This window comes from Homarus americanus, unplaced genomic scaffold (assembly GCF_018991925.1).
Source record: "Homarus americanus isolate GMGI-L3 unplaced genomic scaffold, GMGI_Hamer_2.0 scaffold46583, whole genome shotgun sequence".
NCBI lineage: Eukaryota > Metazoa > Arthropoda > Malacostraca > Decapoda > Nephropidae > Homarus > Homarus americanus.
Window position 1 is genome coordinate 333090 of NW_024731675.1, and position 15231 is coordinate 348320.

Genomic DNA, 15231 nt, shown 5'->3' on the forward strand with positions numbered 1-15231 from the left:
GCAATCCAAACTTCAGGAAGGATCAGGACCTCTACAGCACAGCCAAGGAAAACACTGCTTCAAAAATCTTCCCTGGGAGAAGTACGACCCTGTCTACCAGAAGTACCTCGAGATAAGTGAGTATTACACTTATTACGGGGTATTAGTGTTACACCTCTGTTACGGGGTATTAGTGTTACATCTTCTATGTTAGTTATGTTACAACCTCTGTTACGGGAGTATTAGTACACCGTTATGGGGAATAGTGTTACACCTCTGTTATGGGGTATTAGTGTTACACCTCTGCCATGGGTATTATGTTACACCCTATTACGGGTATTAGTTACACCGTCACATTTATGTTATATAAGTGGTCAGTGTTACAGATGGTCCAGGTGCTACAGATGGTCTAGGTGATGGCAGATGGTTCAGGTGTTACAGATGTCAGGTGCTAAGTAGGTGGTTCAGGTGTTACAGATGGTTCAGGTGTTGCAGGTGGTTCAGGTGCTGCATGATATTCGGTGCTAACAGGTGTCCAGGTGTTACAGGCAGGGTGTTACAGGTTCACAGGCCCAGGTGCTAGGATGGTTCTAGAGGTGTTACAGAGATGGTACAGGTGCTAAAGTCTAAAGTTACAGGTGGTTCAGGTGTTACAGGTGGCTCGTGCTGGAGCTACAGGGCAGTTACAGATGGCCCAGGTGCTACAGATGTCTTTGTGTGTGTTACAGATGGTTCAGGTGCTACAGGTGTCCAGGTGCTACAGACAACCACCACATGCTGTTATGTGGTTCAGGTGTTACAGGTGTCATGTTACAGGGGTTCAGGTGTTACAGGTGGCTCATGTTACAGGTGGTTCAGGTGTTACAGGTGGTTCAGTGTTACAGGTGTTCAGGTGTTACAGGTGGTTACAGTGGTGTTGCAAGTGGTTCAGGTGTTACAGGGCAGGTACAGGTGTTCAGGTGGTCTGAGTGTTACAGATGGCTGAGGTGTTACTAGGTTTGAAAGTTAGAGGTGGTTCAGGTGTTACAGGTGGTTCAGGTGTTACTGGTGCTACAAGTGTTACTGGTGGTTCAGGTGTTACAGGTGTCTAGTGTTAGAGGTGGGTTCAGGTGTTGCGTTGTTAGCGTGGTTCAGGTTACAGGTGGTTCAGCCGTGTTACGAGGTTCAGGTGTTACAGGTGGTTTCGGTGTTACAGGTATCCAGGTGTTACAGTGTGGTTCAGGGGCACTGGTGGTTCAGGTGTTACCAGGTTCAGGTGCCAGATGGTCCAGGTGTTACAGATGGTTCAGGTGCTGCTGCGTGGTTCAGGTGCTACGGTGGTCTAGGTGTTACGATGGTTCAGGTGTTACAGATGGTCTGAAGTTGCCAGATGGTTCAGGTGTTACAGATGGTTCAGGTGCCACAGGTTCCAGGTGCTACAGGTGGTTCAGGTGATACAGATGGTCTCAAAGCCACAGATGGCCTAGGTGCTACAGATGGTTCAGGTGTCAGCAGATGGTTCAGGTGTTACAGGTGTCCAGGTGTTGCAGATGGTCAGGTGCACAGGTGGTCCCAGGTGTTGCAGATATCAGGTGTTACAGGTATTCAGGTGTTACAGATGGTCTAGGTGCCACAGGTCTTAGGTTACAGGTGGTTCAGGTAAGTAAGGATGGTTCAGGTGCTGCTAGATGGTTCAGGTGTTACAGATGGTCTCAGGTGTTACAGATGGTCCAGGTGTTATGGTCACAGGGAAGCAGGTGTCCAGGTGCTACAGGTGGTCCAGGTGTTACAGGTGTCCAGGGACAGGTGGCTCAGGTGCTGCAGATGGTCCAGGTGCCAGGTGGTCTCAGGTGACACAGATGGTTCAGGTGTTACAGATGGTCTGAGGTGTTACAGGTGGTTCAGGTGCTACAGGTGGTCCAGGTGTTACAGGTGGTTCAGGTCACAGGTGGTTCAGATGCTACAGATGGTTCAGGTGGTGCTACAGATGGTCCAGGTGTTACAGATGGTTCAGGTGCTAAGCAGATGGTTCAGGTGCTACAGGTTCAGGTGACAGATGTCCAGGTGTTACAGATGGTTCAGTGTTACAGATGGTTCAGGTTACAGTGGTCTAGTGTTGTTGGATGGTTCAGGTGTTACAGATGGTCAGGTGTTACAGGTTCAGGTGCTACAGATGGTTCAGGTGCTGCAGGTGGTTCAGGTGTACAGATGGTTTCAGGTGTCAGAGATGGTTCAGGTGTTACAGATGGTTCAGGTGTTTCAGGTGTTACAGATGGTCTAGGTGTTACAGATGGTTCAGGTGTTAAGGTGGTTCAGGTGTGCAGATGGTTCAGGTGTTACAGATGGTTCAGGTGTTACAGTGGTTCAGGTGCTACAGGTGGTCTCAAGTGTTACAGGTGGTTCAGGTGTTACAGATGGTTCAGGTGTTACAGATGGTTCAGGTGCTACAGGTGGTTCAGGTGTTACAGATGGTTCAGGTGTTACAGATGGTTCAGGTGTTGGCAGATGGTTCAGGTGTTACAGATGGTTCAGGTGCTACAGGTGGTTCAGGTGTTACAGATGGTTCAGGTGTTACAGATGGTTCAGGTGCTACAGGTGGTTCAGGTGTTACAGATGTTCAGGTGTTACAGATGGTTCAGGTGCTACAGGTGGTTCAGGTGCTACAGGTGGTTCAGGTGTTACAGATGGTTCAGGTGCTACAGATGGTTCAGGTGTTACAGATGGTTCAGGTGTTACTAGGTGTTTCAGGTGCTGAGGTGGTTCAGGTGCTACAGATGGTTCAGGTGTTACAGATGGTTCAGGTGCTACAGGTGGTTCAGGTGTTACAGGTGGTTCAGGTGTTATAGATGGTTCAGGTGTTACAGATGGTTCAGGTGCTAGCAGGTGGTTCAGGTGTTACAGATGGTTCAGGTGTTAAGATGGTTCAGGTGCTACAGGTGGTTCAGGTGCTACAGGTGGTTCAGGTGCTACAGATGGTTCAGGTGCTACAGATGGTTCAGGTGTTACAGATGGTTCAGGTGTTACAGGTGTTTCAGGTGCTAGCAGGTGTTCCAGGTGCTACAGATGGTCCAGGTGTTACAGATGGTCTGAGGTGCAGCAGGTGGTTCAGGTGTTACAGATGGTTCAGGTGTTACAGATGGTTCAGGTGTTACAGATGGTTCAGGTGTTACAGGTGTTTCTGGTGTTACAGGTGTTTCTGGTGTTACAGGTGCTCGGCCACGCCTCAGGGACCACTACAGGGCGCACCAGCTGGCACTATGGACGTGGTTGGTTCCTCAGCTGCAGCGGGTTGGTCGACCGGAATTCCTGACTTTACATGAATCCGAGGAGGAGGAGGAAGGGGGCGTGGTGGTGCCTCCTGAAGAGCAACTGCAGGAACTGTCGGTGCTGCATCACCTGTTCTCACAGCACGACGACCCCTCGCTGTACTCTGGGGCTGTGAGACCTTTACAGCATATGGCGGGACACTACATCCTGCCTTCTACCACCACTACAGCGTACCCTCTCACCTCTACCACCACCAACACCACGCCCTCTTCCCTCCACCATTCCCTCACCACACGCCACGGCCCCCTCACGCCAACGCCCCGTTAGGTCAGCCGCCAGACGTGCAGGCGCCCAACGCCACAGCTCACGCCGAGGCCACCATGAACGAAGCCGTGGACTACATCGCCTACTCCACAGCTCTCTCAGTCACCATCGCCATCGGGGTGTCGCTTCTCATCCTCAATATTCTCATCTTCGCCGGCGTCTACTACCAGCGGGATAGATCTCGTCTTGGGGACAAGCAGGAACAGCAGCAGAGTCAACAGAACAGCCAGAGCAGCAGCGAACAGCAGATGGCAGCCATCAGTTCAGCCTCGGGTCCTATATTAGGGTCGTCTATTAACTTGGAGGTGACCAAACCCCCCCTGACGGCCGCCTCCTCGCTGAAGGCTCCGCCGCCCTCCCCTCTCACACACACTCAAGCCTTCACACACATCTCAGAGTGCCCGCCCGCCTTCGCTGACAATCCTCCTGTCAGTCGTGAGGCGGGTGGGCACTGCCTCCCTATACCTCCACCCACCATTCCTAACGGCAGCGCCACCCCTGGGCGGCCAACAGCTACAGCTCCAACAACACCAGCACCTGCAGCATAAGCAGATAACAATGCCTCGACCACCGCCACCACCTCGGCTGTTGCCTGCAGAGTCACAGCCACTGCTTCCTGCACACGTGCCAGCTCCCCCCAGAGGCAAGATCCCAGCCTACGAGGAGCTGAGAGTATGATGGCGGCGCCCTCTGGTCACGGTGCTTACTGCCGCACACGAGCACGCCCACGTTGTCGACTACTACGGCGGCAACTTTTACGACGGACACGACATGACCACGTCCTTCCGCAGTGACCAAGACGACCCTAGGGTGATGGCCGCCTTACCTGTCAGGGTGGACTACTGTGCTGGTAGTTCTTCAACGTGGCCACGGAAGGCCCGTGGTCCCCGCACGTGGCCAGAGGGCGATACTACCTGCCTGCAAAACCAGCAGCAGCAGCCGCAGCACCAAGGGGCCACGCGCTCCTAGCAATAAACGCCCAGTAAACATGATAGTGTTCTGGGCCGATAGTGTGACCATAATGAGACGCTCTCAATAATTATTTACATCTTTAATAACGTTTTCAAAAGTTGTCTATGTGAACGTGTGCACTTTTTATATGTACGTGTGTGACTTACTCAAGTGTAATATACGTGTACATAATACTACACAGATCATCTATTGACATGTTACAGATTAAACTGTTTTCAATAAAACTTGCTAGTAACCTGGAGTTTGTTGATTTCCTTATTTGAGTAGTCTGTTGTGTGTGTTGAGTGTTGTGTGTGTTGAGTGTTGTGTGTGTTGAGTGTTGTGTGTGTTGAGTGTGTTGAGTGTTGTGTGTGTTGGAGGTTGTGTGTGTTGAGTGTTGTGTGTGTTATGTGTGTTGAGTGTTGTGTGTGTTGAGTGTTGTGTGTGTTGAGTGTTGTGTGTTGTGTGTGTTATGTGTGTTGAGTGTTGTGTGCATTGAGTGTTGTGTGTGTTGAGTGTTGTGTGTGTTGAGTGTTGTGTGCATTGAGTGTTGTGTGTGTTGAGTGTTGTGTGCGTTGAGTCTGTTGTCTGTAACTTAATGCACAAAGGCAGACCATACCATACAGAAAACTCAGATCAAACAACAATGACCCTAAATGGATAAATGATTATTTAAAGAACATTATTGGACAAAGGAAGGCTATAGGTAGGAGAATAAATCGGGGTGAAGTTTACCTCCGAGATTATTATAAGGTATTGGCCGGTAGGGTTAAGACCGAGATAAGAAAAGAGGAATAATGAACTGAAGATAGCAAGGGAGGCGAAGTCAAACCCCAAGGGATTCTATCAAATGTATCAAACAAAACACGAGAAAAGATTGGACCAATACAGTCAGATACCGGCGAGCTAACTGATAATGACGGAGAAATTAACAATAATCTGAATAAATATTTTTTACAAGTTTTCACCACCGAGAATTTAAACATGATACCCGAGGCACCGACACTATACAGAGTTAGTGAAGAAAATAGATTAAGAGAGATAGTAGTGACTAGTAACGATGTTAGTAAACAAATAGACAAACTAAAGCTTAATAAGTCACCAGGTCGAGATATTTGCCAGAGTATTACAGGAATGTAAGGAAGAGCTTAGTATGCCCTTAACAAAGTTGTTTAACATGTCCTTAAAAACAGGTGTAGTCCAGAATCCTGGAGGATAGTGAATGTAATGCCGATTTTCAAGAAGGGAGATAGATCACTATCCTCTAACTACCGTCCAATTAGTTTAACATCAATTGTTAGCAAAGTGCTGGAAGCAATAATTTCAAACTCTATATGAAATCACCTGGAGAAGCACAAGTTGATCAATGATTCCCAACATGGCTTCGCAAGCGGGCGTTCATTTTCTGACAAATCTGTTAACATTCTTTTCAGCTGTTTTTGAATCAGTGGACGTGGGGCACGACTATGATGTGGTATATCTCGACTTTAGCCAAGTTTTCGACAGAGTCCCCCACGAAAGACTAGTAATGAAAAGTGGAGACTCATGGCATTGGAGGGAGATATTCTATAATAGATTAGGGCGCAGGTTACAGGACGGGAAACAGCGAGTGAGCATTAACGGCACTAAATCTGATTGGGGTAACGTCACTAGAGGAGTTCCCCAAGGCTCAGTACTTGGACCATTATTATTTATTATATACATAAACGACATAGATATCGGCGTAGACAGACACATAAGCAAATTTGCTGATGACACTAAAATAGGGCATGTAATTAAATGTGACGATGACTCCGCTAAAGGAAGATCTAAAAAAATATATCATGTGGTATGAAAAATGGCAGATGAGATTTAATGAGGACATATGTAAAGTACTCAGTATAGGAGATGTAAACAGGGAAACCAGATACCAGATGAACAACGATGTTATAGAGAAATCCAACTGTGAGAAAGATTTAAGAGTAATGATAAGTAGGAACCTTAAACCAAGTCAACAATGTGTATTTGTTTGTAACAAGGCTAACAAAGTACTTGGGGCCATAAAAAGGAGTGTTAGTTACAAAACTAGAGAGGTCACCCTAAAATTATATCTTGCCCTAGTTAGACCTCATTTGGACTACCAGGTCAGTGTTAGTTACAAGACTAGCGAGGTCATCCTATAACTGTATCTTGCTCTTGTTAGACCACACCTGGATTACTAGTTCAGTTCTGGTCACCGTGATACAGAATGGATATAGAATCCTTGGAAAGAATTCAGAGGAGAATGACAAGACTAATCCCGGGCATTAGGAACCTTGAGTACAGAGACAGGTTAAAGCATCTTAATTTACAGGTACAGGTATAAGGTACAAGTATAAGGTACAGGTACAAGGTACAGGTACAAATATATGGTACAAGTAAAAGGTACAGGTATAAGGTACAGGTACATGTATAAAGTACAGGTATAAGGTACAGGCACAAGTATAAGGTACAGGCACAAGTATAAGGTACAGGCACAAGCATAAAGCACAGGTATAAGGTACAGGCACAAGCATATACAGGTACAAGTATAAGGTACAGGCACAAGCATAAGGTACAGGTATAAGGTACAGGCACAAGTATAAGGTACAGGTACAGGATAAGGTACAGGTATAAGGCACAGGCACAAGTATAAGGTAAGGCATAGGTACAGGTATAAGGTACAGGACAAGTATAAGGTACAGGCACAGTATAAGGTCAGGTATAAAGGTACAGGCACAAGTATAAGGTACAGGTACAGGTATAACAGGTACAAGGTACAGTATAAGGTACAGGCACAAGTATAAGGTACAGGTACAAGTATAAGGTACAGGTACAAGATAAGGTACAGGTATAAGGTACAGGCACAAGTATGGAGGGTACAGGTACAGGTATAAGGTACAGGTACAAGGAGTATAAGGTACAGGTACAGGTTATGGTGAGATGGTGGGTGGATGACGTGGTCGGATGAGGTGGTGGGTGGGGTGATGGTGGTGGGGTGGAGGTGGTGGTGGGGTGGAGGTGGTGGGTGGGTGAGGGGTGGTGGTGGGTGAGGTGGTGGTGTGGAGGTGTGGTGGTGGTGGGGGTGAGGTGGTGGTGGTGGGTGAGGTGGTGGTGGTGGGTGAGGTGGTGGTGGGTGAGGTGGATGTGGTGGGTGAGTGGATGTGGTGGGTGAGGGTGATGTGGTGGGGTGAGGTGGATGTGGTGGGTGAGGAGGTAGTGGGTGAGGTGGGTGGTGGGTGAGGTGGTGGTGGTGGGTGAGGTGGTGGTGGGTGAGGTGGGTGGTGGTGGGGTGAGGTGGTGGTGGTGGGTGAGGTGGTGGTGGTGGGTGAGGTGGAGGTGGGTGAGGGAGGTGGTGGGTGAGTGGTGGTGGTGGGGTGAGGTGGTGGTGGTGGGTGAGGTGGTGGTGGTGGTGGGGTGGTGGTGGTGGTGGTGGGTGAGGTTGGTGGTGGTGGGTGAGGGAGGATGGGTGAGGTGGTGGTGGGTGAGGTGGTGGTGGTGGGTGAGGTGGTAGTGGTGGGTGAGGTGGTAGTGGTGGGAGAGGGTGGTGGTGTGGGTAAGGTGGTGATGGGTGAGGTGGTGGTGGTGATGGGTGAGGTGGTGGTGGTGGGTGAGGTGGTGGTGGGTGAGGTGGTGATGGGTGAGGTGGTGGTGAGAGGTGGTGGTGGTGGGTGAGGTGGTGGTGGTGGGGGTGAGGTGGTAGTGGTGGGTGAGGTGGTAGTGGTGGGTGAGGTGGTGGTGGTGATGGGTAGGTGGGATGGGTGAGGTGGTGGTGGTGGATGGGTGAGGTGGTGATGGGTGAGGTGGTAGTGGGTGAGGTGGTGGTGGTGGGTGAGGTGGTGGTGGTGGTGGGTGAGGTGGTGATGGGTGAGGTGGTGGTGAAGACCACCAGGCTTAATAACACAATAATGAAACTCGGAAGTGGTGAAGAGCTGGAGGCCGAGAGCCATCACGACCCTTATTGGCACTGTGGTGGTTGTGGCACTGTGGTGGTTGTGGCACTGTGGTGGTTGTGGCACTGTGGTGGTTGTGGCACTGTGGTGGCTGTGGCACTGTGGTGGTTGTGGCACTGTGGTGGTTGTGGCACTGTGGTGGCTTGGCACTGTGGTGGTTGTGGCACTGTGGTGGTTGTGGCACTGTGGTGGCGTGGCACTGTGGTGTTGTGCACTGTGGTGGTTGTGGCACTGTGGTGGTTGTGGCACTGTGGTGGTTGTGCACTGTGGTGGTTGTGGCACTGTGGTGGTTGTGGCACTGTGGTGGTTGTGGCACTGTGGTGGTTGTGGCACTGTGGTGGTTGTGGCACGTGGTGGTTGTGCTCGTGGTGGTTGTGGCACTGTGGTGGTTGTGGTGCTGTGGTGGTTCTGGCACTGTGGTGGTTGTGGCACTGTGGTGGGTGTGGTACTGTGGTGGTTGTGGCACTGTGGTGGTTCTGGCACTGTGGTGGTTGTGATGCTACCACTACAGAAGCAGTCTCCGGTGATAAACAAGCAAACCCAGGAAATAGACCAGCAGAAACAAGCAAGGAATCACCAGGAAATAAAAGCAAGTGTATTCACAGACCTGTCCCACACAGAGGCCCTTGTATACTTCTGGCCGTCACTGCACAATCTGTCTTACCTGCAACGGCTGGCTCACACCTGCAAAAAAAAGATTATCAGAATTAATCAATGCATCATTTACTCTACAAATAATAAAAGAAAAAATAACAAGGAAAATATTAAAATACATTGATTGAAAAGAAAACATATTGGTTGAAAATACACCGAACCCTCACTACCACTACCACCCCTCCCTCTTCCTTACTCTCCTCTCCTTCCCTCATAAATCATCAGACAGCCCCAGACATTTACACTATTAAATGCTGCGATATTTCCGTTCATTTCTTACGGCATGATAATAAATGCCAATATAAAATTCACCAGAAAATACCAAACGTCAAATTGTAATACTATTGTACTGTTGAAAGTTACTGTAAATGAAACCAGTCACGGTGAACAAGGAAACTAAATAATCAAAAATATTCTTATGTTTACGTAAATAATGTCTTCTATCTTGTATATACAGTACAGACGAGCTTAAACATCTTCATTGTCTTACTGGAAATACTTCACAAAGTGATTTAAGGTCATGGTCGCTTATATACCAAGTCAGCTAAACCATTTTCTCTGGTCACGAAGTTGACTTTAAGAGAAAACTGCTGACTTTAAGGGAAAACTATGTTATTATTCGTTCCATAAAGTGAAACCATTTTTAACCAGCCAACATTAGTCCATGAGACTGTAACATACCTCTGATGGTTTCAACATATGTCTTTTGGTTGATCAAATTAATACAAAGGTCACCAGTATTTACTCTTGAGTCCGTCTGCTTTAAATACTCACGCGGATATTATGATTAAACCCAGCCAATGATGTATATTAAACTGTTACATTACTACGACCATAATGGAAATACCTCACAGTACTGTTATATTGTATCAAACTGTTACATTACCACGACCATAATGGAAACACCTCACAGTACGGTTATATTGGTTCAATATGCTATTTTACACTATGTTATATTACCCATATTTTATTGTATTAGAAACTGATAAATTCTCGATAAAATAAATTTAGTAATCTAGGAATGACTTAAGAGGATAATGTTGGTTTGTTGAATCACAACTTTATCAGGTGGTTCAGAATCAATAACTTTATCTGGTGGTTCAGAATCAATAACTTTATCTGGAGGTTCAGAATCATAACTTTATCTGGTGGTTCAGAATCAATAACTTTATCTGGAGGTTCAGAATCAATAACTTTATCTGGAGGTTCAGAATCAATAACTTTATCAGGTGGTCAGAATCACACCTTATCTGGTGGTTCAGAATCAATAACTTTATCTGGTGGTTCAGAATCAATAACCTTTATCAGGTGGTTCAGAATCAATAACTTTATCAGGTGGTTCAATACCCTCCCAATACACCCACAATACCCTCCCTAATACACCCCACAATACCCTCCCCACATACACCCACACACCCTCCTTAATACACCCACAATACCCCTCCCCTTATCACACACCCCTTAATACACCCACAATACCCTCCCCTAATACACCCACAATACCTCCCTTAATACACACACCCACACACCCTCCCTAATACACCCACATACCCTCCCTTAATACACCCACACACTACAGCCGCACTTGGCTCAGTGACCTCCCTCCTATAGGTCCCCAGCCGTCACCTACACCTGGTCCCTCCCTGACCAGATATCCTCCTAGGCCTGGCACTAGGACGGCTCATAAACACGTGAACTGTACCGGACCTCCCTGACCAGATATCCCTAGGCCTGGCACTAGGGACGGTCATAAACACGTGAACTGTACCGACCCCCTGACCAGATATCCTCCCAGGCCTGGCACTAGGGAACGGTCATAAACACGAACTGTACCGGGACCCTCCCTCCCTGACCAGATATCCTCCTAGGCCTGGCACTAGGGACGGTCATAAACACGTGAATTGTACTCGGGACCCCCTCCCTGACCAGATATCCCTCCTAGGCCTGCACTAGGGACAGTCATAAACACGTGAATTGTACCGGGACCCCACCCTCCCCTGACCAGATATCCCTCCTAGGCCTGGCACTAGGGACGGTCATAAACACGTGAATTGTATCAACACCCTCCCTGACCAGATATCCCTCCTAGGCCTGGCACTAGGGACGGTCATAAACACGTGAATTGTACCGACCCCTCCCTGACCAGATATCCTCCCAGGCCTGGCACTAGGACGGTCATAAACACAGAATTGTACCGGACCCCCTCCACTGACCACATATACCTCCTAGGCCTGGCACTAGGACGGTCATAAACACGAATTGTACCGACCCTCCTCCCGACCAGATATCCTCCTAGGCCTGGCACTAGGACGGTCAAACACGAACTGTACCGGGACCCCCCTGACCAGATATCCTCCTAGGCCTGGCACTAGGGACGGTCATAAACACGTGAATTGTACCGACACCTCCCTCCTGACCAGATATCCTCCTCAGGCCTGGCACTAGACGGTCATAAACACGTGAATTGTACTGGACCCTCCCTGACCAGATATCCTCCTAGGCCTGGCACTAGACGGTCATAAACACGTGAGCACCGACCCCCTCCCCTGACCAGATATCCCTCCTAGGCTCACATTAGACGGTCATAAACACGTGAATTGTACCGACCCTCCTCCCTGACCAGATATCATCCTCTTAGGCCTGGCACTAGGGACGGTCATAAACACGAATCAGGGCACCCCCCCTCCCCTGACCAGATATCCCTCCTAGGCCTGGCACTAGGGACGCTCATAAACACGTGAATTGTACCGGGACCCTCCCTGACCAGATATCCTCCAAGGCCTGGCACTAGGGACGGTCATAAACACGTGAATTGTACCGGGACCCTCCCTGACCAGATATCCCTCCTAGGCCTGGCACTAGGGACGGTCAAACACGTGAATTGTACCGACCCCCCTCCTCCCTGACCAGATATCCTCCTAGGCCTGGCACTGGACGGTCATAAACACGGAAGTACTGGGACCCTCCCGACCAGATATCCTCCTAGGCCTGGCACTAGGACGGTCATAAACACGTGAATTGTACCGGGACCCCCTCCCCCTGACCAGATATCCCTCCTAGGCCTGGCACTAGGGACGGTCATAAACACGTGAATTACCGACCCTCCCTCCTGACCAGATATCTCCTCTTAGGCCTGGCACTAGGGACGGTCATAAACACGTGAATTGTACCGGGACCTCCCCGACCAGATATCCTCTAGGCCTGGCACTAGACGGTCATAAACACGTGAATTGTACCGGGACCCTCCTCCTCCCCACCAGATATCCTCCGGCCTGCACTAGGACGGTCATAAACACGTGAATCAAACGGGACCTCCTCCCTGACCAGATATCCCTCCTAGGCCTGGCACTAGGGACGTCATAAACACGAATTGTACCGACCCCCTCATCATTCTGTCAATGTAACTTGCTGACAAACCCGACCCTTCAGGCTTTTTACGCCCTTAATGCACGAGTCATGAAGGCAAGCAGAATCACGCATGCTTCCAGTTGGGCGCTGTAAACGACCAATTAACTAGTTAGCCCTGAGGGCAAATTTAACAAATTCACCCACACACCCACACACACACACACACACACACTTAACTCAACATTTTATTGTTATTTATTTTAATTGTGAACTAGGTAAGAGGCCAGACAGTGAAGCATTGCGGTCGTCAACTGACGGAACACAACAACAATACAAATGGCTGCAGTCCTTAACTTTTACCTTATTTACCCTGATAATAATCCTCCCCTGTGTTTTGTGGCTAATAAACTATCTTTATCCTCTATCTCCTCTTTATTCGTGGGTCGTAACTGTCCACCTTTACGTGTAATAAATCATGTCGCCATTCACCTGCCGTTACTAATGAACAGCTTACCTGGTGGCGCTGGAGGTGTGTGTCATCCTGGTAATGCTTCACTCCTGCTTGTTCATCTTCACTACACACATAAAAAAAGTCTTGTAGTGTCGGGGTGGAGACGAGAGGGAGGTGAGAAGTAGGACGCATTACAGTTTTCATAAGTCCTACTGTGTTAATATTTAGGTTAAAGTTAGTGGATATATTTGTTATGGCGGCCAATAACATGACGACAAATAATATAAATTAAAAGATAAAATTATGAACAAATTTTTAAACAAAACGTCAAGATGCCTGGACGTGTCCGTAATGCTGAGAATTATTATAAATCCTTCAAATATATACAAATGTTTTGTTAAATTAGCCTTGTTATGATGAATACTGTAAAATATCAACCAATAATGCCTAAAACTCAGGGAAATATAATATAACAAAATTTTATGATACATTAGAAGACGAATACAGCGTCACGAAGCCATATTGACGCTTCCGGACTGAGCGTGTCAACAGTGCTGGTGGCGACATCTTGCGGGAGAAAAAGTTATTAATTATATTTGACCACAATGATCCTTCCACATTTATTATTATTAACCTTAATACTTTAACCAGGGTTAATTAAGGCTGAGTAAGACAGGTAGATACAAAAAGGCAACTTATTAAACTAAGAACTAACAATCCTTGGTCTGCCGGAACTCCTACAAGGTGGACGGTAATTAGCAAATTATCCAAACGATTGTTACCTTTTGCCTCTCACTAATGCTTTAAGTTTATTATACTACCTCAGTCTAGTGTGGCAGAAGTTTATAAATTACCTCAGTCTAGTGTGGCAGAAGTTTATAAATTACCTCAGTCTAGTGTGGCAGAAGTTTATAAATTACCTCAGTCTTAGTGTCCCAATGTTTAAAAATTACTTCAGTCTAGTGTGGCAGAAGTTTATAAATTACCGGCCTAGTGGCAGAAGTTTATAAAATTACCCTGCCCAGTGTGGCAGAAGTTTATAAATTACTCAGTCTAGTGGCAGAGTTTATAAATTACTCTAGCCCAGTGGCAGAGGCTTATAAATTACCTGCCCAGTGTGGCAGAAGTTTATAAATTACTCAGTCTAGTGTGGCAGAAGTTTATAAATTACCTCAGTCTAGTGTGGCAGAAGTTTATATATTACCTCAGTCTAGTGTGGCAGAAGTTTATAAATTACCTCAGTCTAGTGTGGCAGAAGTTTATAAATTACCTCAGTCTAGTGTGGCAGAAGTTTATAAATTACCTCAGTCTAGTGTGGCAGAAGTTTATAAATTACCTCAGTCTAGTGTGGCAGAAGTTTATAAATTACCTCAGTCTAGTGTGGCAGAAGTTTATAAATTACCTCAGTCTAGTGTGGCAGAAGTTTATAAATTACCTCAGTCTAGTGTGGCAGAAGTTTATAAATTACCTCAGTCTAGTGTCCCAAAGCTTATATACTACTTCAGTCTAGTGTCCCAAAGTTTATATACTACCTCAGTCTAGTGTCCCAAAGTTTATAAATTACCTCAGTCTAGTGTCCCAAAGTTTATAAATTACCTCAGTCTAGTGTCCCAAAGTTTATATACTACCTCAGTCTAGTGTCCCAAAGTTTATAAATGACCTCAGTCTAGTGTCCCAAAGCTTATATACTACTTCAGTCTAGTGTCCCAAAGTGTATATACTGTGTTGGTACTGTTGACGACCCCTAGATGGCACTGATCTTCATAGTATCTTATATAACATGGGACAGTAATCAAACTCCTTATATTAGGGTTATATAAGTGATCCAATTCCATGTCTAGGTAAATATTGGTTTGGTAATAGAGTAGTGGGTGAGTGGAACAAGTTACCAAACATCATTAACTCCACCACGCTAGATAGGTTCAAACATTGACCTACCAGGGTCCAGGGGCCTATGGGACTACCAGGGTGCTCCCAGGGGCCTACCTGGGCCTGGAGCCCTATGGGACTACAAGGGTGCTCTCAGGGGCCCTATGAGGCAACAAGGGGGCTCCCAAGGGCCCCAGGGGCCTACCAGGGGGCCCCCAAGGCCTTACCAGGTGCAAAGGCCTGGGACTTTGGGATAAAAATCCCTTACCAGACCAATCAGGATCTTAATAAAGGAAAGTCAAGGACCATGGTTTTCTGAGGAATAACAAACAACCGTTTAAGATTGACATCTCTTTACTATAAAAAATATAACACAAAACTCTGACACCACTCAACAAACATCAAATAACAATTACGGGAGTCAAACAATTAATGGAGTCAACAGTTAATGGAGTCAAA

General features: G+C 47.2%; 1 protein-coding gene across 1 annotated transcript; it reads left to right on the plus strand.

Annotated features, from left to right (window-relative positions):
- LOC121867694 (neuroligin-4, X-linked-like) lies at positions 1-4756 on the plus strand. Its single transcript, XM_042367714.1, has 2 exons — positions 1-116; positions 3167-4756. Exon 2 carries the CDS (start codon positions 3606-3608, stop codon positions 4095-4097), a length of 492 nt encoding a protein of 163 aa, XP_042223648.1. The 5' UTR covers positions 1-116; positions 3167-3605; the 3' UTR covers positions 4098-4756.
- Positions 4757-15231: the final 10475 nt, after the last annotated feature.